The sequence below is a fragment of the Antennarius striatus genome, chromosome 22 (assembly GCF_040054535.1).
Source record: "Antennarius striatus isolate MH-2024 chromosome 22, ASM4005453v1, whole genome shotgun sequence".
Lineage (NCBI taxonomy): Eukaryota > Metazoa > Chordata > Actinopteri > Lophiiformes > Antennariidae > Antennarius > Antennarius striatus.
In genome coordinates this window covers 9,462,110-9,488,884 of record NC_090797.1, presented here as the reverse complement: position 1 = coordinate 9,488,884, position 26,775 = coordinate 9,462,110, and the positions used below count along the sequence as shown (strand labels likewise).

Here is a 26,775-nt window from a genome sequence, read left to right as displayed (position 1 = left end):
CATTAGAAGCTGCTTGGCCTAAAGCACGATAAGCAGGGCTTATTTGGAGTGAGAAGTGACTAAGAACTGAAGTACTCTACTCCAACAGTATTTTGGAGTGTTTGTATTTTACTTGAGTGTTGAAATTCTTTACTCTGTGATATGTTCCCATTCACCTGATTGTATGAGCATTTTGTCCATTGGAGATCCCTGAAAATAACATTTTTTGAAAGAAACAAAGTCAGGACTGTGTGAAAAAATATGACAAATGAAACAATAAATACGAAAGCCGTACCATAAGAACGGCATTTAAAGATTGACCACATCCCTGATGGAAGACAAAACCATAGGAAATACCATATTTTCATGTTTTGCACATCTTTTTTTAGGTCGCATCAGGTCTTGGTTCAATCTTGTCATCTTTGTGTGCAAGCCATTGCAGTATCTGACAGGAAATTGTGTTGTTATTTCTGAAAATATAATATTGTCAATCTGAAAACATGCAAGACTTTTTTGCATTTTTACATTTTGGGTAGATTTTTTTTTAAATTCAGTGTTACATTTAAGTAGAAATTGTATTATTGTCTTAAAAATCTGATAGTGCCTTTACACATCGTAAATGGCACATTGTATCACTCCACTCCACATTTTGAGGAGCCTATATGCAAATGAACAATGTTGTATGTGTACCCATGTAGGCGGAATAGAAATCAACACAGTTTTGCAAAATCTCATTTAAAACAGCCAATAAAGTAATCTCTTTAGTAAAAAGACCATTGATGGTAATGAACAGTGTTATGAAGCCACGGAAGAATAGACTGATGATTACGGGGCTTATGTATTATTTCACAGCTGCACACATCATGCAATACACTAGTAACTGTAATAATTAGATGTACTTGGCGCACAATAATGTTGTCTTATAATTACATTTCACAATTAAATCAAGTTAAAATGCCTCTCCTGTTCTCCCCTTCTTCTCTCTGTCTCTGAGTGTTTTATTCATGCTGGTGTGTGGGCTAGTCTTTACTATGGCCGCGGCTTTTAGAGATTTTAACTTGACATTTCCTAAGGATCAGCAAGGATTGTAAAGGTCAGGGAAACTACAACCTCTGGCTTCCTGGGACACTTTTTACAGGAAGTCTGCCTGTGGCGGCACCAGAGGATTGCCAGAAGCTCTTGCTGTCTTTTTATCTGTGTGCATCAATCAAGAGCTGCTGGCTGCAAAAGACAAGAAAAGAGTATTTTGATCATGACCTCTTCCTTGTATTCGATGAAAATGACAAACACTTTCATGAAACATGTTGAGTCTATTTGGCTTCTGAGTCTTACAGAAAAAAACTGACTACTACCTCAGGGGAACAAATGTTTGTGCAACTGCCTCTTATTTTTCTCAGACTTTGCTGGTTATTTTATGTGGCGCAGGGAAGACCGCCTGCATGTTCCATGAAACTACAGGGTTGCAAATACAGTACCGGGTGCTCTGCAGCCCAGACTGCGGTCAGTTTGATGGCGAGCAGTGATGATAAACCTTGGAGACCCAGTCATTATGAGGTCCATCATGTGCGCTCAGGGGGTGCCGAGCACCCTGGATCGTAAACAACAAATCGATGGGCTCATTTGTCATTTGATTTGGAAGGAAAGAAGTTTTTTGGTGGGAGAGATCCACTTTTCCAATCCAAATGAACCGATCAATCTCAGCTCTCCCGTGGGGCCACAACGCCAATGAGCAGGGTGGGGAAGCAACAGAGACAAATCCCTCCATCTCCCTTCTCTCACTCATTTCTTTTACTGCATATCTCGTTTCCTTGCTCATCTCTGTTCCACTCACGCTAATACGTGTTTGGCCTCTAAAGCATCTTTCAGTCTGTTTCCCCTCTCCGAGTTAGTGTTTTTCCACAACACCACCCACATTGCTTTCCTGATGCATGTGTAACCAAGAAAAGAGAGGAGGAGGAGAAGGAGAGTGAGGAGGAGAATGGGCTCCTCTGTTCCGCGCTGATGGTATTTTGTGTTTAAGTGGGGGGGCAGAATGTTCCTGCCACAGTGGTGCTGATGCTGAACGGGACTGGCAGGTGGATTATACCTTGTACCTCTCTGTCCCTGGACAAATTTAAAAGCAACCCAGAAACCAGACACCATGGGAGAGAGTAGAAAGGAGTGAGGCGAAATCTTGTCCTTCCCTGCACTCCCTTTTTCTTTTCCTCCTTTCACAGTGTACTTTTTTTTTTGTTTTGCGTGCACAAAAGTGCTAACTTTTTAAAAGTAAATGAAACTCCACTCTTCACTCTGTTCTGAACAGCTGCTTGGTTATGTACATAAGAGGCTGCGGGGGCTGAGATCAAGTAGCAGCTTATGAACATGATAGTGACAAACAAAAGCGCTGAAATGCGTTTAGTGCTCTTCAGACAGGAGCTCTAGACTCTGAGTGTTGAGCATTAGCAAAGTCCAAAGATACTCAGAAACTCAGGCCATCATAGGGAGATAACATAATTCTTCTTTTTATTGTTTTTCTTGGTTATTTTGGATAGAGTATTTGGATTGAAAATGCAAGTATCACCACAATGTTTAAGCTCATTTCCAAATTGAAATCAAGAGAGGATGTTTAATTACAGTACACTGTTTGAATTGTTTAAATGTTTGAAATTTTGACAAGTAGAATTGAGTATTTACTATAGTATACTACAATTCACTCACTCCAAAGAGCAAGAATCGGTCTGTCTCTGTCTGCCTGTCTAAGCACAAAATAAGGAAAAAACCCTAAATAATTATGGAACTAGAAATGCCAAATCCAGTACTGTTTGTTTTCTTTTTGGTAGCTGGACAAGGTTTTTTCTTGTACTATGAGAAGGATGAATAAACATTTTAATTATGCATTTACTGTACTTTCAACAAATTCAAGTATTAATGAACCTACAAATTTATTGTGCATTAATATATACACTTAATTAAAAATAAACCTCGTAGATGTGCTTCTCTATTTTGTCATGATCATTAAAAAAAGTGTAAATATTCCTGAACTCAAATATGTTATAAAAATGTGCACATACACATTTTTCAGCATCACATTCACACACACACGCACGCACGCACGCACGCACGCACGCACACACACACACACACACACACACACACACACACACACACACACACATTCACAGGACAGTAAAGATTTTGCTTCAAAAAGATTTGCTCCCAATGGGTACCGTGAGTTTTGGGGACCAGAGACAGTTTCAAATGCTTGATTAAATATGTGACAACTTAACAGCAAAGGACAATTTATCATTTCTATGCTGGTGCACATATTGAGTTTTGTGCAAACCAACAGCTGTGTGAACTGGATACACAGGAAATACTGGTGTTTCACTTTTTCTTCCATTCGCTCTCACACTTGCTAACTTTCTCTCTCCCTCCCTCTCACCCATCCACCCCCACACACATACAGTAGACTCCCCCCTTTCTATCTCCTTGGTGTAAGTGTAGCCTCTGGTGGCCTGCTCCCAGTGGATCCTGTCTAACTCTCCTTATTGACTTTGTCCTGTCTCTGGAGACATTCTCATCTCCCACAGGAGTCCCACTCTTTATGCACATCCATACAAACCCATGCATTTATGGCAACAAAAGACAACGTCTTTCATTCTTTTTCACTTTACTTCTCTAGCAGCTTAACCCCATATTACAGCATAATCAAGGAGCACCATTAAGACCTCATCAATAATGGAAGTAAAAATGTATTCTGTTTAATCTCGGTATCATAACGAACCAGCGAAAATCTTATGACGAGCCTGGAAAAGAGAAGTTTAGGTGATTTTTTTGAAGTTTGGATATAATATTGTATCAAAAAAATTGAAAAGTAAGAACAGAAAATGCATTTAATTTTACATTGGTTATATTGTGGTATGTTTCTGTGATAGACATGTATTGAATAAACAGACAATGATACATTTTGTCTATTAGATGCCTTTGGGGGGGTTAAAAGTGATAGCTGTTTTAAAATAACAACATTTGAGATTTTTCTCTTTGCTTCACTGTAATCTAGACTAAAAGTCAGGACTCCGTTCCTTTTAAAAAAAATAATGTAGGTGATTTACAAAATAGAATTTTATATTACAACAAATTCAATAATCTTCAAACACACCAAATGGAGTGGTATTTCAGTATTTGTAAATATGTGCATACCTGTGTGGGTATACATCTTTTATTTCTACCTTTGCTGCCGTTCCTCACTCCAAAATGGATTTGTAGATCTCCGATCTTCTGTCATAATGTAAATAAGGATTTTAATATTAATAAGTATAATTAGTGCCAACGATGAGGGGGTTGGGACATTTTCTCAGTCATTAGTTTCATCCACAGTTGGACTGTACTAAATAATATAAGTTATATTTGCTGGTTAACCTTTGATGGTGTGTGTGAGTGTCGGACTTATTCTGTAGAGCTATGGATGGAATATAATTTTGTCCAGTTCTCACATCTTTGATGGACTATTTACAGAAGTAAAGAGCTTAATGACTTAATCACTTTTTTTAGACAACATAAGTAATTTACACCACAGCTGATGGGTTAATGATAATTAAAAACTACACTCACTAGTAAAAGAAAGGGCTTCATTCAGCCTGCTGGCCCTGACAGATTACACCTGTCTCACAGTCTCTGTTCCACGTCATACCAAATGTGCTTGATGGCGTTGAGGTCAGAGCTCGGTGCTGGCCAATCAGATTCTTTCACACCATACTCCAGTGACGCGTTTCCTTCACAGGAACTGGGGGACCCTCAAAACCAATCCCATAACTTTACCCCCTTAGTTTTAAGATGTGCCTGGATGCTTCTGTCTATATAGTGCAGGTTTACTACAGACTGGAATGCCGTTACTGCTATTCTTCCATTTGAAAAAAAAAAAAGGACAACCTAGGGGATACTTTTCAACGCTGGAATGTGGACAGCATGGACTATCCCCTTGTTATGTTTGCTAATAGCAAACTAATAGCTACTAATACCAGAATATGCACCCCGTGGCCTTTATGATGTGACCGTATTTATAATTTTTTGTGTTTTTTAGTTTTTGTTACCCACATTGACCTTTAGTGGCTGACTTCATTAAATCATTGACACCATTTTTAAACTAGGATAATTGCTAGGATGGCAGCTAAGAAAATTGGCAGCTTCTCTCTATGTTGTTTTTTTTTATGCATACTGTTGAGACCCAGCATAGACTGTTAAGCAGAATATGTTCGCTTTATGATAATTATGACTTCCAGTCCTCAACACTGAGTACTGGTAATTTGCTGCAGTCACCTGACATCAAATATAAAACAGTCACTGATAGGGCTGCTAGAATTATAGCCAAAAGGACTCTCTGTCCTGAGCCCCATAATTTTCAATGAGTCTTCTTCTGCAGACTGTTATGTCACAAAACACAGAAATTGTGGTTATTTTGGAACACATAGGCTTTTAGATATATTAGAACACTGCAGTGAAAGCAATATAAAAACAAAAACACATTCATGCACTTCAAAAGGATCTCATTTTAATCATAAAAGGGACATCATAATTGCCGGCTGCAGCCTCGGTGTACAACTTAACATTGTAATTAGTTTCACAGCAGTAGTCTGTTATAAAACCACAGAATGTAGAATCAGGGTTTGGCAAAAATCCATTGTGCTACACAACACATTTCAGACCCTGGCCTTTAAAGTGCTATATCCACGCTAGGTGCTCATACAAAGTGTTACTCCCCCTGGGACCAAACCTCTGGCCTCAGTTTAGACTCAGAGAGATTTGCGGGGAGCAAGGTTTGCTTGCCTGCGGGTGTGCATGCAACACACAATCACCTGATGTGAGGCTTTGCCTTTTCCTCTTCCATCTATCAATCGGGACATGCCCTCTGCACCCTCAAATCAGTCTGGCTCGGTCCCATTACACTGCAGTTTATCCATTTTATTGAAGGGAAAAGGTAGCACATGCAGCTTTTTCATGTTGTCAGTAGAGGAACTGTTCAAAAGTTTGGCATGCGATTTGGGAGCCACATCTTATCTTCAAGTCTTTATATTTCAAATGCATGTGGAACCCAGTGGGGCAGCACAAATACACTCACCACATTACACCTTCAAAATGCTGATAGAGGGCAACCATAATACAGATAGAACACCATGTCTTAGTGGGAGCAAAAATGCAAAAAAAAACAAAACAAAACTTACAGCTAATGTCACTCATGTTTTCCAATGATGAAACCATGGATGTCCCATATTTTAAGCATGAGATTAAAACTTCTTATCTGAGACAATACATTAAACTTAATACAAATGGAGCATTATTACTCATTTGACTCTTAAATGTCCTTACATGTCCAGTGTGCCTTATTATGAATTATCCATTCATAAAAAATGTCCCAGCTAACCTTCCCAGTCCCGTCTTCTTTATAGTAACCTCTCCTCTCCCCACGGTATATCCTTTCCTTCTCTGAAATTCATTTCCTCTTTAGGTCGCATGAGTTGGATGAGCGCCATGTTTGCATGTTCAACGTAGCAACTGTATATTTTTAATCCACACAATCGCAAAGATGGACGAGGAATTCAAATTAATTAATTGTTGGCATTGATCAAACACAAGCAGATGGATATGGAACTTCTTGTGGATTAATGCACAAACAACTACATTAATACCAAAAACACATGAGGTAGGCCACAGCGTGAACCTTCAGAGAAAATTGATGTAATAAATACTGCTTTCCGAAAGCAACGTGCTTCAATAAAGAAGCAGTGACATTTAGAAAAATAGATAAAAATGGACAGAAAGGTGTTTTTTCCTGTCTTTTATGCCTTTTTATGTTGATTATGAAACTGCAAAAGAAAAAAAAAAAAAAGATCCTGCACTCTGCCTTTAGAGGAGAAAATTGAACGGAGTACGATGATTACATGTGAACCATTATTTTAGGAGAAAATAATCTTGAAGTTCCCATATTATGATTTTTTAAATTCATGTCATTCAGCTTACAGATGTACAACTACACTGTATTTGAAATGTCTTGCCCCAAAGTGATTCAAGGTCCTCAGTATCTTTGATTGAATATTGATGAAATCGTCTCTGCCCTCAAATACTCTGTGTTTGAGGGCGGAGCCTCCTATCAACAACTCCCTCCCCCCACGCGTTCACGGGCGTTTTGTTTTGATCCAGTGTTGGAGCGGTCATCAGTCTAAAACGTGCTATTTTATTTTTCTATCAATGTCCTATCAGCATATTATCTTACATTTGAATTCATCTAAATATGTAATTAAAAGGTGGTTCAATCGAAACAAATCACATGAGACTACAAACAGCATTTAGGATATTGTTGACCTGAAGTTGGCAAGTATCGATTACATTTTTGCAAACAAGGAAGGTGTATCACTCTTGCAATGCAAAATTGCAGATTGGTCACTCTGATTTATCCACAGAAGTGAATGTGAGTGTGGTTGTTTGTCTTTTTGTGTGTCAGCCCAGTGATGACCTTGAGACCTCTCCAGGGTATACCTTGCCCTGGGTGTCACCTATATGCTAGAGTCCAACCCACACATGATTCTGGAAAGGATGGATGGATAGCACCTTTCATAACTGAAATACATCTGAAAGTGCTTAGCATCAAATGAATATTGTAAAATGATAGTGGTCCTCATAAGAAAAAGGGAACATGAAAAGTTAAATATAATAAGGATGAAAATAAGGAAAAAAAAACAAACAAACAAAAAAAAAACCCGAGAAGCTTCTGCGGCAGAGGTGACTTTCATTCCTGTCTCCTGGAAGTAATAGCTGGTTCAATGCTAGAGTTGTATTTGTAACAACAATCACAAACAATCCTGGTTCTCATTTGGCTGTTTCTAGAATCCTCAACTGAATCCATGAATGTTTTGTCACATTTATTGATTACACTCATCAGTTTTGTACTTGACTGCATGGTCAATGCATACACATATACAATATAAGAGCCCTCGATAGGGATAGCAGGGTATAACTGTATTGTTAAAAAAAATGACACACTGTACGATTTATTTTGAAAAACGCTGAATCAATCATCCTATCCACAGTACAATGGTACAAATATTAAAAAAAAAAAAAAGGTTCCACAGCAGAGTACTTCAGCAGACTCTTAATTCACAAGGTCGTGTTGTTGGTTTTTTTTGTGTCGTGAGCAGAAAAGCTGCACATAAACATACATGGCCACGTCAAGGTCTGTTGATTTTCCCCGCAGTGACATTTGTGGTGACTCCATACAGTAAATATCTCTGATCCCCCTCCCTCACCTCTCTGTGAAAATTATTAACACAGAAGGACAAGTTGTAGTGAGGTTAATCAGACGAAGCAAGTCGAGGGAGAATGAAAAGTAAAGACAGAAACGGTATGCAGACTGAGAGACAAAACGGCGACAAAGAGAGCGACCACATTAGTCCACCTCTGATTTATTCCCTTCTTCAGATAAAGAAGATGCCATTTGTGTTCATTTGCCTTTATTTTTATTCTACATTCCTCTCACTTCCAGGTGCCTGTCACTAGCATACTAATATTATTTTGACCAAGTGATTTTCCATAACTTGCTTTTATAAGAATTGTTCCTGAACAAGAACAGAGGATGGTGGGATAGGGGGTGGGGGGAAGGCAGGGTGGAGGGTTGGGGACTGGGTTCACTTCTTTTATCTGATTTTTCTCTATTTTTTTTTCTTACAGGGAGATTAAACAGTACCAAAGGGTGGGATGGTGTGAAGGGCTGGGATAATGATGTCTGTCCTCTGACTGAGGGACACACTAACACCTACAAGCACACAAGTGTGTGTGTGTGTGTGTGTGTGTGTGTGTGTGTGTGTGTGTGTGTGTGTGTGTGTGTGTGTGTGTGTGCGTGCGTGCGTGTGTATGTGTGTGTGTGTGTGTATGTACTTAACAGAAGGTCCAGTGTTTTTTTTCTTATTTTATTTTATTACTGGCAAGGTGAGCCAGTGGTGCTCTAAGGCAAGGACAAAGACAGCAGTGACCACAATACTCCTCACGGGGCTTTACAGAACAATTAAATGAGAGCAGAGGGTGACTGCAGTTGTGTTTGAGGACAGGCCAGACAGATACACACACACACACACACACACACACACACACACACACACACACACACACACACACACACACACACACACACACACACACACACACACACACACACACACACACACACACACACACACACACACACACACACAAAGGGGATGTATAAATTGAGGTGGAAGCATAGTGAATGATAAGGATAGGCTATGCTCAACATTTTTTGAAAAACATATTTCTTTGTTTTCTTTTATTCACTTTTTTTTTTTATTTTTACAAAACTGAGATGAAGGTTGATACCACTCCCCTGCCTGTGTAGAAAATGTAAAGGGAAGAAGAAGAGTATGAGTAGAGAGGCAAAGAAAGCTAGAAAAATTAATTTGTAAATTTTTGCGGTTGCAGCAACCAGTAACCAGTGGAGATTTGAAGAGTTTATGATTCCAGCAAATTAAAATAAATTACAAATTAAATAATTCATTTCATGCATGGATTCAATTGTGACAAGGTGTAACTTAAGGAAATGCTGCACGAGGTTGAAAATACAAACCAAAACACCCTTCGAATATTTTATGATACATGTGGAAAAACAGCTGACTATGAATGTTGAGTTGCACGTAAAATGCTGAGAGCTTTGTTTAATCATCCTTTTCAGCACATATAGGTCAAAAAAGTTCACAAATCAATTTGGCTGTCCCATCTGTCTGTCTTAGGTATGACAAGTCTCTTGACAAATGTCATCAAGAAACACAAGCTGGGAGCTCAGATCAGTCTTCTGTTCTTTTTGCTTTCTTCATTTATCCTTCCATCCAACCAGCCAAACACTTATTATTTTGTGACTTTAAGAGTCATGTGGGTTATATCCCTGGAGACATTGGGTAAGAGATGCGGTGCACCCCGTCATCACAGACTGACACAAATAGAGACTAACCGTTATTCAAGTTCATGCTTACCTATGGTCACTTACTTGTTTTTGGACTGTAGGACACAAATGCAAAAAAACAAAGAGAGAAAACTCAGGCAGAGGCAGGGATAATCTGCAAACATAACTCAAACCTTACTGATGGGAGATGAAAGCTACAACCACACCACCACCATACCAAAATCATCTATATATATAAAGTTACTGTAATGCCAGATAGCCATAAGGAGTTGCGACAGACCTGTAAACTGTGTAACTATATTTGTTTCACGGGGCTGTTAGATTTAAACACTGCAAAGCAGCTATAAGCTGCATTAACTGCTGAGAAAAAAAAATTGACTTTGGATCAATGAGATCAATATGATATACAGTATATGACCAGACTGACATCAGGTCATGATGATACATGCAGGTCATTTTTCTCTTTCATTCCTCTCTTTCTGCATGTTTTCCCATCTTCCAAACAGAGTCCTCAGATTCAGCTCGTGCATCAATCCACCCGAGTGCACCCAGTTGCTTAGCAATTACAGGTGGGGTTTGGAATGGTACACAACAACAAGACACATACATTATTAAATGAACCCATGTTCCAATGAAATTGCTAAGCCAGCCAATAAAGCTAAATTACGAAAGACAAAACGCCGCAGCAAGAAAGAGACTGAGGGCTCTGCCCGAAAATACATTGCATTAATGAACAACATAATTTTGTAAAATGGAGACGAAACAAAGAGTTGCACCTATCAGCGCAAGACAGATCGAGGCGAAGAGAGAGAGAGATGGAACACAACATTGACTACCTAATTATGCATTTTATCATTTCAGTCACAAAAGAGTGCCTCCCTTCTTTCGTTGCCCAGTGTACTTGTGCAGCTGTTCCTCTGCCGGTTTAATGAGGAAGATAAAGAATAATCACAAGCATTCTATATTTACATCTACCGACCACCAAATTACTTCCTCCTGCAGCATCTCGCTCACACACACACACACACACACACACACACAGACAGACACGCACACACACACACACCACACACACACACATACACAGACACACATACACAGACACACACACATTCACATCCCACTCATGTAAAAGCCACATACTTGTCATCACAATCCTTTTATCCTTTAAGCAGCAATGTAGAAAGGGCATAAAAAAAACAAAACAACGCAGTTCTTCTTGCTTTCGTCCATCTTAAAGCTCTTGAAAAATTAGCGGGCATAAGCTTAATTAAATGACAATCAATTCAATTCCCTGTGTTGTTGATTGTGACGCTACTCCAAATCACCTCCTTTTTACTTTCCCTATTAGTATCATGTTGCCGGTCCATCATGATGCATCCTCAGCATCATAATGGACAGGCAACATCCATTCAAGCATCCCTCCATCGGAACATCCTTCCATCTATACTGGGGCCCTGGTCTCTTAAAGGAGGGGAAAGTAACTGTAATCAAAAAGAGGAAACAAAAGGAAAATGAGTGGGTGGACAAGACTGGAGGAAATGTACACTGTAGGGCTCTGACACCCATCATATGGAATCAGAACCCTGTAAGTAATGGGGGTTAAAAAGGGACAGTTTTTCTCAGCCCCAGATGGGCTTGGATCAGAGCTGCAAGTGAGCGAGTGAATAACAGCCCTTCAGTCTATAACAGAAATCAAACCACAGATGATTGACCCGCCTCGTGTGATCTTCCATCAAGAACTGGCAATAAAAGCCACTCCACAATCCAGCGCCAACCTGTTTGTCACGGGCCGACATTTCGACAAATAAAGGGAATTACTGAAGAACAAGCTGTCTCTTTATATATTGCAGTTTGATGTTTGCCAGAAGGGAAGAAATTTACATCTGCATACTGTGTGAAGAGATTGTGACATTTTCCCGAGTCCTTGATGATGTCTGAAAAGCTTGTACATGACAAAAGTGATTCCATTATTTCCTGAGGTGATTCCAAGGAAACGATAGAAAAACTGCATAATGAACTGAGAAAACAATGCGTGCTTCACAGCAAAAGCTTTAAATTGCCATTATCAATGTAGGTTTTTTCCTGCACATTTTTATGTAGTTCATGCTGTAAATTAGCCTCCAGTTTATTTTAATTATTGAGAACATTTTTATGCAAAATAGAAAGAAGACACTCATCATTCATAAAGACTGTCCAACTCCAGAAACTGACATTTGCTTTGCTAAAACTAATATTTTGTCATTGTATTGAACACGATAAAATTGACTCTACTCATTCAACATTGTCACATCTTTAGTCCATATCGACATATTTCAGTTTAAATCAGCTTACTATTAGCATCTCAGTGTTATCATGCGGTAAAATTGGTCCAGAAACTGAATTCATAGATTGCAATAAGTTTAATAAATTGCACTAAATAGAACATAACTGAGATAAAATAAGCTTTCTGTGACTCCATTTTGACCATAGAAGAATATTTACAGTCACCAGTGGGCCAAGAGTCACTGTTGACGCAGGCATTGTGAAGTAATTATTGGGCATTGATAAACTTCGCCATGGCAATGCCCCATTGTGATATTGCAGAAATCCGTGACCACGCTAACATATAGTGACGTTGGAGGTCTTTGTTGTCCATTGAGAAGACACAGCACTGAATCATTCTGAATGTGATAAACAAGACAGGGATTTGGGACTTCGGTTCTAAAATTACTGTTTCCCCTCTGAACTGAGCAAGCAGAGTTTGCCCTTCCCGTTTCTGTGCATGTTAGCCCGGCTGGATCAAATAAGTAATGTAAAGTTTTCCTCTTTTTATTATGGACATATAAGATCTGCCTTCTTCACATAAACTTTTCTTTTGCCATTGCTATTGCATTCCATTCTGGATCAGTCATTATGACATCTTAAGACCAAGTGGAGTGGACCTACCTGTGCGTACTTAAGCAACATTTACAGTATACAACTTCAAACACGTTATTTATTTCTAACTATATTCTTAAATCCTTTGATACACACAGAGTGATGTGTTCTTTTGTCAAGTTAAGGACACGGTCTGGTCGCTCTGTTCTGCTAACTTTAAGCTTAAAAACATTTCAGCTCTTGGTAACCGCAATGAATTAATGAATCTTAAAGATAGACAACTGAACTGTTACGCAAGCACAATGCTGCAATAGTTAAAGGCTACTGACTCACTTTGACACCCTCCTCCTGCTGTAAATTGTAGTGTTGTCCCCGAGGGAGTATGTACAAGCAGTAATTATTAATTCATCGTTAATTGTAGCCAGTAGCCTGTTGAACAGACAAAGCCCTTTGGACATTCGTTAGCAGCGGAGGAACTTTTCTCTTCCAATTAGACCGGTGAGGTGGAGAGGGTGACGGCATGGACCATCAACCACAACAGCACTGGTGAGCGGACTTGTGGGAGGCAGAGCGAGGGGAAAGGCATTTAGGGAGATGCGCCTGCCACGGCGCGTGGAGCTGAGACAATTCACTGGCCTCCTGGTGAAGGCGGTGTCAGACAGACAGATATAAAGAGATAAAGTAAAAACAAGGGGACTTAAAAAGTTTTAGCAATAGAGAGAATCTCTTTTTTAGTGCAATCACATGTGCAGATTTATTTCACTGCAGTTTTCACTCATGTAATGTCTCAATTTGATGAGATTGTGTCCTGAAGACAAGCCGATGATGACTGACATTTGAGTAGACTTCAGATGTTGAAGATTTATAAACCTAAGATGCAGGGATGATTGATAGGCTCATCAGGTGATTGGTCTGCTAGCCTGGATAAAAATCTCGCTCCATTAAGAGCTCTGTAATGCTTCAACAAGGGAGCCGTACGGCTTATGTTAAAGCTGCACACAGCACTTGAAGTCAATCTACCGAACCAAAATCCCTCTTCATAAACACTCAGTGCAGAGTTGATCTTCAGCTGAATGATCTGGTTTTGAATCATCACACAACCTAACAAGAATTTCAGATAAATTATTTTTGAACCCTCAAGAATGAAATCTCAGGTGATTCACAGTTGCTTAGATAACTTTCTGCATCAGATTAAGTGAAAAATAAACAGAGGAAGATGAGAAAAAAAATGATTGAGAGTTTCAGGTAAATGCAGGTTTTGAATGTGACTGCTTTTCATTACGTCCACTTGCATCAAGCATTTCTCCAGGAGGCTGGCCTCTTTCTCCTTCCCCTGGAATTAATTTACAAAAAAACACAGAGAGCAAGATGCACAACAATGTGGCATCAATAACCTCTGACGTTATCATCAATTCAGAACCTCAGAACACCTGGGTCCACTTCATCACCTTGAGCCTGTGGATTTATGAATGCAGAAAGCAACGGATTGTAGGCAGAAGGGACATGTGGATAATGCAGCTTCATTACAAGGGAATGCATAATGGCTTGCCTGAATGCATTATGGCATTTGAGCTATCCTAGATGATATGAGCTATATCATCTAGGATATTAAATATTTACAGTCAATGTATGCATATGGAATAACTCCTGCACACACTTCCAGCAGACTACTACAAAAATGAATATCTTTGGTTGCATTAGCATCCATCATTTGGAGAAAAAAGGAATGTCAGCAATCTGTTTTTGCAAAATTATTACCAGTGTCAAAGTAAGACATGATGAACTACTTTAGCTCCCTTTATCTGCACTGCAAATGACATGGCCTTAATTGTTTATGTCTATGTATGACAAATACCAAATGTAATGTAAAACATCTATTCTGTTTTAATGTATTTGTATGTTTATGAATATGTGTCATTCAATACATATGCATATTTACTGATTGCAGATCATCCGTCAGTGAAAAATGTACTTTAAAAAAAGCAAAAAAACCCAGTGCTAATGCACTGTGAAAATGCAGTTTTTATTTTCTGAGGAATTCAACAGGGAGGCTCCAAAATAAAAAAAATGCAAAGTTGATAGAAGGAAAATTTACTGTAACTCTGGCATAATATGAAAGTTAAAGCTTGACACTTGCATTATCTTTATGCTAATATACGGCACTTGTCAGCTTTTTCCCCCACGGGGGAAAACATGAGCGTTATTTGTATTATATTTTTGTTTGCCATATTGCAAAAATGCAAACTGCTCAGTATTCCTGTGAGTAAACCTACAAAGAAGCTTCTTTTGATACTGGTGGCTTTGAAGGAAGAGATTCACTTTAAAATTTCCAAAAGATTTAAAACATCTTTTTTTCCTGTGAAAGGCAATGGCAGTTGGAGAAAGATGTCTCAACGATGTTCAAGGAGTGAACGGAGAAGGAGAGAAAAGTTTTGGAAAACAGAAAAAAGAAGAGAACAAAGCTTTTTCAAAAGCTCACTCATCACTTTTTGTTCCCAGGTTCTGAGAGTTCCCGTTGCTGGAACCATAATGACAGAAAAGCCAGTGTCAGTGAGTGTTGCCAACGTATTGCTCATGTTCTATGATTAAAAAAAGAAAAAGAAAAAAAACATGCAGAAAAACGAAGCTGCAACAAATATTATTAATTCCCCCTAAATTATAATTACACTGCTAACTTGGAAGTCCTGGCACTGGAGAAACAACATTAAGAAACACGTGCATAAGAAGTAGATGATTAGAATATGCAGATAGTTCTCAAGATACGGACACCTGACATACGAATGTTCGCAGATAAGATCAACCACACACCACCATATCCGACTATTGTAGTTCCCCTTTCTGTCGCAACCCCTGCTGATCAGCACTGCTGCATATCTCAAGCACTGATATCTCCCACTTTGTTTTGTACATGTTTTTGTGAGCGTCCCAGCGCATCAGTCTTTGTACTTTGGATACTTTACAGTCTATCATGACTCTTATCATTGGCTCCTTTATTCCTTCATCCTGCGCAAAGAAACTTTCCAAAGACATTTATGTTTTGTTCATTTTGCTATCTTGAGAGTTTCAATTTAGTAGTAATGTATTCTGTGTTACCTGCCAGAGTGGCATTTTTTCTGTGCTTCTCAGTACCAGCTGGTCCATGGACCGGTATCCGGAAACAATTGTATTCATAGGTTGAGGACTACCAGTAATAATAATAATAATAATAATAATAATAATAATAATAATAATAATAATAATAATAATAATAATAATAATAATAATAGTAAAAGACCTAAATAAAATTTAAAATGAATTAAAAACAAATTAAAAACCTTGCTTTAACAATGATATAGTGAATTTATTGGTAGAAGGATGCTGAGTTTTGAACTGCCATGCAGGAGGCCTAGAGGAAGACCAAAGAGGAGGTTTATGGATGTAGTGACAGAGGACATGAAGGTAGTTGGTGTGAGAGAAGAGGATGCAGAAGACAGGGTTAGATGGAGGCAACTGATTCGCTGTTGCGACCCCTGAAGGGAAAAGCAGAAAGGAGAAGGTCATTGTTTGAAGTTGCCTCATTCTAACACTTGACAATAAATAAAGTATTGAAAAAACTACTATATCAATTATAAAAAAGAACCATCGCAGTCACAGACTACAACACCCCGCGACACCCCCGAATTCAAAATTTTACCCTGACCTACTTACATAGGTGAAAGATCAAAGCTAGTGCTCTGACATACTGTCACTGATCAAAGCACTAGCTTTGATCTATGGTCTTACCCACACTGACCTTCTCCCTCGTCTTTCTACCTTATTCGGTTCCTGAGTGTGCAAAAGTTGAAATTTGACCATGACCTAGTTTTCTCAAGGTCATCATCTCATTTTCATCCCCTTTTTTGCCCGAGTAATGTGCTTTTTGTTTCATCTTTCTATCTGCAACGGTTGCAAGTATATTTGGTGGACGGACGGACGAACACACGAACACTGACAATTACAATACATCACCACTTTGAAGGGGGGTGTAAAAATATAACATAATGGTTGTACTATCAGCTTTAGTATCTCATTAATTTAATTAGTGGCCACTGTATGCTGTCTGCTTCTATAAGGAAATAACTACACGTACTCTGGTAAATAAATTTTTGAAAATCCCAGGCAAAAAGAATGACGGACAATTAAATTCTCTCATAATTCAAAGTAGGCAGGGGCCCATTTTACATCATACTTATGCAAAAATTAAAAATGTGCTCTTTGGATGCAATCAAACATTTTTATAAAATGAAATAACACAATTGACTTTGATAAGGAAATTGATTGACATTATTTATTTTGATGCAAAAACATACTACTACATCTTAAAAAGAAAAAAATCTGTTATCATTATCTATTATTATTATTTTAAAAAATCTTTGTAATGCTTCTGATGAATTTGTAAATTTTATGAAAGAAATAAAATGTAAATAAATATTTTTTGTGTCAGCATCAAAGCCAGTACGGATGCATACGAGGCTCACGTAGATCAGTGTGTAAAAAGTGTGATACGCTCCAGTTTAGAGGCTGCAGCCTCTAAACCAGCACACCCACGGAGAAGCAACCCACCCCGGGCTGCAACTCCCATCTGCCCACCTTGTCCCCATCCTCTCCTCCTCTCCCTCTGATAAGGACGTAGCCCATGGTCATCAGTCTTCAGACTAGATGCGTGAGCGTAAAAGAGAAGAAAAGGGTCAGTAGAAAACGGGGAGAAGGTGTGACCATTACAGATTCACCACAGGATTTCTCCACTTTCCATCTTTTCCACTCCGCCTGCAGTAGCGACTAGCTTTCTAACTGGCTGCTGGCACTGACATGACATGTTTCCCCAACAGACCACGGCCCTGTCCAGTCCCCCATGGATCAAATCAAACCACTGAGCTGATGTAGTATGACTGAAGCTCTGGTACTGTTTAATAGCCCACAGACCAAGTCTGACTCAAACTGTTGTCTTTATTACTGCCAGTTTCACGACACTCATCTGCAAGTTATCCAGAAATGTCCATCTAGCAAGGTAACAGTGTGTCTTTAGATGTTATGTGTTAACAGCGGTGGAAGAGGGTCTTACATTTCTTTAAGTAGGACTAGTAATTTGTACAAATTATCACAAATTTAACACAAGAACAATATACCAAGACTAACCAAAATATCCATTATCATCCATTACAAATTATCCAATTCTAGAATGTTATATTGTACATGTATATATCATGTATAATGGGATTAGTGTTAATGTAGAAGTGAAAAAGCAACTTTCAGTAAATAAAACAAATCTGCTGTTTGCAATTTATCCTGCAAAATTACCAATCTAAAATCAGTATTTAAACTTTTCAGAAAATTAATGTGAATACAAAAGTTACACTTTTAGATACACAAAAAGTAGCTCAGGAGTTATGAAAAGAACTTACAGTGATATTACATAATATTCCTATCTTGTTTTGTATGTTTTAAGTTTATTTACAGAAAATGAAAATGAAAATTTTATATTCTCTAATAATAAATTACATTGACCTCAAGTAGGACTTTCCACTGAGCAACAACAACCACAAGCAGTGACCCAGAATATGCTTTCTCTTCTGAAGTTTGTACAATGTACACACAGTGTGTACACAGGTAGCATCGACTAAAGTTTTTTTCGTGTCAGGGGTGTCTCACCTGCCTGGTTTCAGCAGCTGGGCAGAGCATGATGCAAAAAGTATGCAATGAGGATTGCAATGCACGTAGAAGATGGTGAATAAATTATTATAGAAAAACTAACATGAAGTTTAACTCTGTGGACAGAGACCTGCTATGTCTGCATTGATCATTAGACAATTTAGGGAATACATGTGATGAACTTCAGTCTCTGAAGTTGCCCCTCTTTGCCAGCCTGCCACTGTTTTCAGCATCCAGCATTATTCTGCAACTCTAATATTCTGCTTTACCCACTCCTCCAATAAGAATCAATATTGACTCTCTTGAAAGTCATCAAGTAAAGAGGTGAAATGGTTTGAGAGCATGAAATTGCGGTTTGGAGAGTGTACTTACGCACCACTAGGATGTGATATAGGACTCAAATGGGTTGAGGCTTATGTTGGAGGCAAAGAGAGTGAGGATAACTGTTATTGTATTCGACAGAAGGAGAAATAAATACAGAAAAGACTCTTGAAGTTTTTGTTTTCTTCTTTGGACTTGTGCTAAAGATGACACACCAACAGAAATTGTATCATGTCTGTGGCTTATCTCGAAATTTCACCTCTTCAATCCAATAAAAACACAGTGAGCGGCTGCAAGACGGGAACTGCACAGCAACAAAAAGTCGGCAGAATTACTGAACTGCGCTCTCTCTGTTTTCATTACCGCATGCAATCCTTCGAGCCAGGTGAGGCTGACGATGGAGCTGCGGATTATCCTGCATGGATGGGATACAGAGTCTGATGCATGAAGGACATGGATCGAGTCAGCCAAGACGAAAGCATATTACAACAGACAGCGGGACCTCAAGGATTCAAGTAGATTAAAACTGATTGAAATCCCATTTAGAGTCTTTTATGTCAGCTTTCTCCCTCTGTCCTGTTGTCCCCAAAGTGAGAAGAGCCCAAGTATGGATAAACAAATGTTATTGCATTCGCCAAGACAAGGATCTCAGATTTGCATGGCAATAATACCAAGCTGTGGGATTCTGTAATACATAGTGCAATAATGCTGCATGTGGATGCATGTGTGTGTGTTTTCTGGAAGAAAGTAATGTGACATTATCGGTCGGAGGGAAGGCTAACGTACAATCTGATGTAGAATAATATGCACAGACAGCGGGGCATCTGTGCATAGCTACAAAGCGTGTGCATATGTACAAATGTGTGTGATTCATTGTGCTGTAGCTGCAGAGTAAAATTAGTTTAAAAAGTAAAATATTATTTGTCTGTGTGCAGGATTCCAGTATTTCACATACATTCATCCTTTTCATGCTCCATGGTAATGAAGCACCTTTGAAGCCAAAGTCAGGGAATATTTAACTAATACTTTGCAGCTGTAACTGGCTGCATGTTTGTATAGTTTTTTGTTTTTTTTCCCTTGCTGTTAGAATGGCATACTGATAGAATTCCTGCTTGCATTCACACTTACTGACATTTTGCCGTCTCCAAATGGCATGTGTGTGATGGGAGAATCTGTTGTAGTGGACAGTAACACCCAGCAGACTGCTCGTAATTCAAAATTACGCTCTTCGCTGACAGCTGAAGTGCAAATTCTCTTACATTCTGTATCCATGCTTCAAGATAGTTGACCGGAATGCTAAAATCCTGAGAAATAACGAAACAATGATTCATGTGTCATTTTTAGATCTGATAATTTGCATGAAATGTATCTTAGGTAAATCTTTAAAAACCCCACAGCAACATTTATTTTCCTTAAATCTGAGGTTTAACGTAGATTTCTATTGATGGTAACATCTGTGCTGTGTGTCAAGACAGCATCAGTTTGATGTGGTCAGCATCAACACACACTGGTGGTGCAGCTTTGCAGCATAGAAGCATTTGAAACAGGCATCCATCATCCTGTCCTCCAAACAATCACTGTCAGCTCGCGGAGCAGACAATTTATCTCAACCTCTGTCCTCTGGCTGCTGTTATACATGTTGTCCTCCACGCTGCTATGTTAGTAGCAGCATGGATTCTGCTCGGCCACTCCAATGCACTTCATTCACTTTGGATTAAATATTGTCCTTGCTTGTAGCATTGTAGGCGATACAGAAGACACCTTGAAATATGATTGGGAGCAGTAGAAGCGTCCATACTGTGGATAATTTGTAGAAATTTGGCTCACATTTCAGGACACGTTTAATGTGATTTGGAGGCGATTTGCAAAACTCAATTTCATGACTTCTCTTGCTGCCTAGATCAAAAGTAACCTGGATACAATATGGATATGTCTAAAAACAGAATTGGATGTAGTCTGAAAAAGGCCATAATGACTAGAATTCTTCCAGTAATTGATTTCTGTCTCACACTCAATGCACCAGAATGAACATTTGATGTTTATGCTTCATTTTATGTTGCATTTTAACATCATTACACCACTTGTGGAAAATTATTTTTTTCCGGATTCTTAAGTTCAAATTTCTGACTAAGGATTTTTTTTTGTGTTTTTATTGTCTGTGCAGTGTGGTCTCCCTGCTGTCCGCATGCACATGTCTTGAAGTCAGCAGATAAGCCTAAGCTCTCCTCAGAAAAATAGTATCTAGTCTCCACTACAATGCCACAGTACTCCACAGAGCCCACATTGTGACAAATACCCACCGATATCATCTGGATATTGTGGATTTATGCAACATCTATGTAACTTATTCAGTGGCAAAAGGTGGGCTTGTCTACAAGATCAGATTTCTCTTTCTAGGGCTCAGATGAAGTGCATAAACTCAGGTTGAAGTACATTCGCCCTAAGGAAGAAATTGAATCTGCAGATAGGTCAACTATCCGCTGTCGTATTCTTCTGCACTTCATAAAATAAGCCGCCATCTACGCACACAAGGTGGAGAGTTTTCTCCTCATATAATCAACAGTCACAGAGTGCGCTGAGGAAAAGGCAGCCTCTACAAGCTGAAACACAACTGTGAAAGCACAGTTGAAATGCAAGCAGAAATAAGACAGTCAGGGGTACAGTTCAGTTAATAGTGCTGTTTATTCTGCCCACACATGAGATCCTAAGCCTTTCTTGCTTAGAGGCAATCATTTGAGTTAGACTCAGTGATGAGAAGCCTAGGAGACAGTGGGGTCACAATTTCAATGTCATAATGCAATTTAAGAGAAACACCAGTCACTCGATTGTTCAACTCCAACCTGCATTGAGCTCTCATGGAAACAGAAAAGCAACCAAGTACCTCAGGTTTCTATTACCCTTTTTTTTTTTGTGTGCAAATTTTGAGAATTTTCAAATAAAAGAAATTGTCATTTATGGATTCTAAGCTGCTGAATCTTTTAAAAAAATAGTCAACTTATCTCAAACCTTGATCATTTTACATGAAGACACGTATAAGAGGTACAGTATTCAGTATACAGTAAACACATGATCAAAATCACTGAATTAAACTCGTACTGTAGAATATACTGTAATATATTATATTATGTATAATTATTATGTATTACACACACACACACACACGCACGCACGCACGCACACACACACACACACACACACACACACACACACACACACATCAATTTTATGATAATAATCACTAAGGTGCCAGTATTAACTTTTTATAATTTGACATAATACATTATAAGAACTTTTTTTTTTTTTGTCTGAGGATTAATTCTAATCATTCTGTGACTGATGAATTAGCGCTCTGCTGTGCCTGAATTTAACACTAAATTGTTGTAATTTGTAACACAATTCAAAATTCTGGCATCTTTCATGGAAAACTCATGCACGCTAAATCTCTAATTCATGGCCTTTAAAGAAAAGTTCAAGCTGAACTGGGATTCCTCCATCCCTCTTTCTCTTACCGTCCACACAAGCGGGTCTGGCTCTTGTAGTTCCAGCGATCTGGCCCTTCTTACAAGCGCAGCGGGCCGTTTGCCTGGCGATGGTCCGCCGTGGTTGGCTGCTGTCCCTGTCCAACGTCACAATCTCACAAGTCCCCGCTGCCAGTTGGCCTGGAATGCACCACAGAATGTGAGGTCAGAGAGTTGAAATCACAAACAAGGCAAAATAAACTAGTCTGTTTCATCTGTTGAATTTATAGTCTGTCACATGGTCAGTAGTGTAGCTTTGTAAATTCTGATAATCATTTGGAGCTCAAAAGGAAGGGCATGGCACAGTCGTGCACTCATTCATTGAAGAAAAAAGATCAAGCAAAAACTAAAGAATTCCGAATTCGAAAATGAAAAACCAGGCAAGCAAAATTTCTTTTTATCGATTGTTTATTTGCAGCAGAGGAAAAAACACGTTTCTGAACCGAAGCCTAATTTTGCACCTTAAATTTTGTAAAAAAAAAGAAAAAAAAAAAAAAAAGATTATATATCAGTCTCTGTCAAGTCCTTTCCTCTTCTTCTGCGGAATTTGATTCAGAGTAGGAGATAGATGTGCAGGATGAGGCAGTGCTGGAAAATAAGCAAGTCGGCCTGTGTGACCCTGGACTATGGCCAGAAAATATGAAGGTTGCTGACAGGGATGAAATCTTTCTCCATTTAGGCCTTGGAAGGAGAGTCCCCTTCACTGAAGATATAATTGACATGGTGAGAAAGGCATTTCCCAATGACCTGCTGCAGTCTAAATCAGAAAGTGGGGGTCAAAAGACAGTAAGACCACTTGGACTGCCATTTGTATTCCATGGCTCTTTTTTTTTTTACATAGCTTGAAAACAAGTCATGCAGCGGTCTTATTTCTAAGGTACACATTGTCAGAAATAACATATACAGATTTTCAGATTACGAGGGATTTTCTGGGAAAGACAGGCCCAGCAAAAAAAGTTGATGCACCAAGACACAGATAAAAGCAGGGCATTAGTGGATTTAGTACTGGATGTAACACTTCAGTTTGCATGCAGAAATACAGCTTTTAGAGGTGACTCGGACTGAGAGGGTGACCCAAACAACAGTCGCTTCCTCGGAACACTAATGCAACGGGGTAAAAATGCCAACACATTAAATAGGTATCGGCATAAAAAAGAATAAGCACCAAATACAGAGGAGGAAAGAAATGAAGGCTCATTATCTCTCAGCTGACAATTTGAATGAATGTATTAATATATGGGGTGCACACATATTGGAAGCTATTCTAAAGAAAATGAGCAAGGCAGTTTATTATTCCACATGTGATGCAATGCCTGTCAGAGCATTTCCTGAGGAGCGGATTACGACTATACTGTGATATGTTCATGTATAAGATGAACCAGTTTATACCATAGTGTTGGCTGAGGTTCACTCAGACTAGTCATACCCTGAAACAGGTGTATAATTTAGTCTCTGGCTGCACTCTGACCAATGAAACCACATCAGAGGCAAAAAGACTGAAAACAGTCCGGCTTACAGTTATTCACCACTATTTCGTTTCTCACATACATGGTCATAGTGCTGCGGGATATTGAGGACAGATAAATTGCCTTCCAGCACTCTGCTATTTCTGTGGTTGCATCAAACATAAAGGCACTATAGGATGGTGGAAGCATGGATGACTCCTGGGATGATACTATGTGGGAAACAGTGACTGTTTCCAAAGGTTTGGTTGTAGATCCCTAGCTGGAAACTATTTTTGAAGAATCAGAATCAAAAGAATCAGAGAACCAACCTGGAAAGTGCAAATGTTTCTATCAAGAAAATTATTTTTGTCATGCTGATAGACAGAATTACATCCGAACAAATCCCTCCATTTCCTCAGAACCACAAAGATCCACAGAGAAGTTCCCATGTTATGCAACTACAGGTCAGAATATTTAAAAAAAAATGTTCAAAACTGACTCAAATAATGTTACTAATTTGCTCCACAATAAATAAAAAAATGATCAAAGTCTAATGGATTTATTTATTAACGCACTAACTGTCGTGACTATCGATTCCCCTGCTTGCTTCTTTACTTCTTCCTCAAACATGCAATGGAGGTTACTGAGCGTTAATCCTTTCACGATGTAAAATGAATAACAAAATGCAACTCAGAAGCTGGTTACCGGACCTCATCATCAGAAAGAAACAAAAAACAAACAAAAATAAAACTTACCACAAGTCAGCTTACATTTAGACCTGACGACTGATAAGCTGCATATAAAAACTCATAGAACGTAACTGCAAGGATGGTTAAAATAAATAAGTCATACATGGTTAAGCCTTTGATGAAGTTTGGAGTGATCATTAGAGTGATTATTATTTCATTTATAGCACTGCTGCAAATAAACATTTGCTATAAGCAGTAATGTTGGATAATTTCATGAATGCATACTATGTAGCTATCAAATAAACCATTAATAAATAATTTATGGGTTTTGCACAGATCTGAACAAATGTTTGATGAATGCAGCCCTCAAGATTAATTTGCACCTTGCAGTTTCTTTCAAATCAATGGTTTTGTTGTTGTGTCTCCAGTGACACATTCAGTGAAAGATTATTTTTCCTCTCCTTGTATAGTGTAAATGCAAAAGAAGGAAGAAAAATGTCAATATTTATTTTCAAATGCATTGACCTTTTGGACTTCATAATAATTTATAAGACACGCAAAACACGGCAGAGAGTGAACGGGTATATAAGACTCAATTTAAAAATGTTTTTTGGTGCATTCATCTGTGTCACTATAAGGCTAATCGTAAATGAAATCACATATGCTGGTGTTGTTGCTCAGGGAGTGTCGTACTAGATAAAGAGTCCATGTTAGAAGATGATGCATCTCTGTCCTAAAGGCCAAAAAAAAAAAAAAGAAACAACAAAAAAAGAAAAGAAATCAAATAAAAAAAGGCTAAGTTATTATATCTTTTGAGCCACATCCAAATTAGCATATGACTAAAGACTACCCACAAGCTATGAACCATTAAAGCCCACATCCTATCAGCACACCCATTTGAAGGCAATGTAGCCATTAGCTATGTACGGAACACATGAATACTGATAAACTTTGTAATTGCTGCCAAGCACCTCCATTTTACAAACACACACACATCTCCTGCATGCATTCAATCTGGTGACCTGTGGTCTTGTAGCCGGGCCCTTGCTGCTTGCAAATTAACCTTTGTCTGTGTGTGGAGGCCCTCAGGTGCCATCCTGGAGAGACTTATCAGGATCTAATTGTGATTGGCAAGAGGATGGAAGTTGTGATTAAATTTAAATTTGAGTCCCACACACGAGGGGCCAGCTTAATGAACTGAGCTGTGAGGGGTCACACTCTGGGTAATGGGATCCATCAGGATTCATCCACACACTAGTGGTGGCCATGGCCACAGGTAGAGAAAATGTCTGTGTATGAAGTATGAATTTTAAAACGTTGTCTATGTATGTACAAAAACATTTCCATGTCATTATCATTGGATTGTCTTTTTTGGGAAATGTCATAGATCTTCTCAGCTATAACCTTATCACCTCCATCCTTACACAGGAAGTAGATGGATGGGGTTGGGTGAAATGAAGCAACCACATTTCCTCTGTTCATCTCCCTGGATGCCTAGAAAGGCACACTAAAGTAACTTCAATAACTTAAATTTGTAAGTTTTATTTAAATACTTAAAAATTACAAAAATTGAAAAAAATGTTTGTTAATAGGCTTTGACTCAACTCAGTTGTCTAAATAATTTGTCTGTCTCGCTGATAAAAAAACCCTATATTTTATACTTAAAAATAAACGTAAAAAATACATATTCAAATATTCAAGCTTAGCCGTTATTACCCTTCTGTTCTGTTGTTGCAGTACAAGTGTTATGTGCAACTATAAATACAACTGTGCTAACATGATAGGAGAAGTGATTACAAAGGCACAAAGATGTCCTAACACTAGACGCCTTTGCTCAAAAATGTACAATAACAAAATCCAATCTGTCAAGCCTTTTGTACTGGGGAGATCAAAACCAACTCCCCACCTTCACCACCCCTTTCTCCTCATCTTCCTCTTATCTTCCTGTGCTTGCTCTTTTCTGCTTCACGCATTCTAACTTGACCCAACTCCCTTCCCCTTTTGCAACTCTTCTGTCTTTTCAGGTTGATGCTGGATAATGACTTGTCATGTTAGCTCCTGTGTGCATATGCATGTGCATTTAGTTCCTGCACCCTATCCCACCCACCATCTGGGCAGATCATCTCCTCACTGCCTTCTTCCTACTTCCTCCCTTTCAGCTTCTTCTCCTTTGGAATCCCTCCATTGCGAGAACTTAAAAAGACTGTTTGGATGTCTTATGTAATTGTGCAGATCACTGTGACACTGAGGCACCATGTGTGAAGTCAACTAGCTCAAAGACTGTGGCTGATTTGACATTGCAATCTTCTGTTCTTCTTCCTCGAGTCGATGAAACTCATTAATTGCCTACATTTCAT

The 26,775-nt window shown here is 38.7% G+C and overlaps 1 protein-coding gene across 2 annotated transcripts in view; it reads right to left on the bottom strand.

Annotated features, from left to right (window-relative positions):
• The window catches only part of tafa5a (TAFA chemokine like family member 5a), a 128,240-nt gene that overhangs the window by 26,430 nt on the left and 75,035 nt on the right, over positions 1-26,775 (bottom strand). For both annotated transcript variants that reach the window (XM_068307126.1, XM_068307127.1), the window contains exon 2: positions 22,276-22,425. In XM_068307126.1, the coding sequence (XP_068163227.1) occupies positions 22,276-22,425 (150 nt within the window). The remainder of the gene's footprint in view (positions 1-22,275; positions 22,426-26,775) is intronic.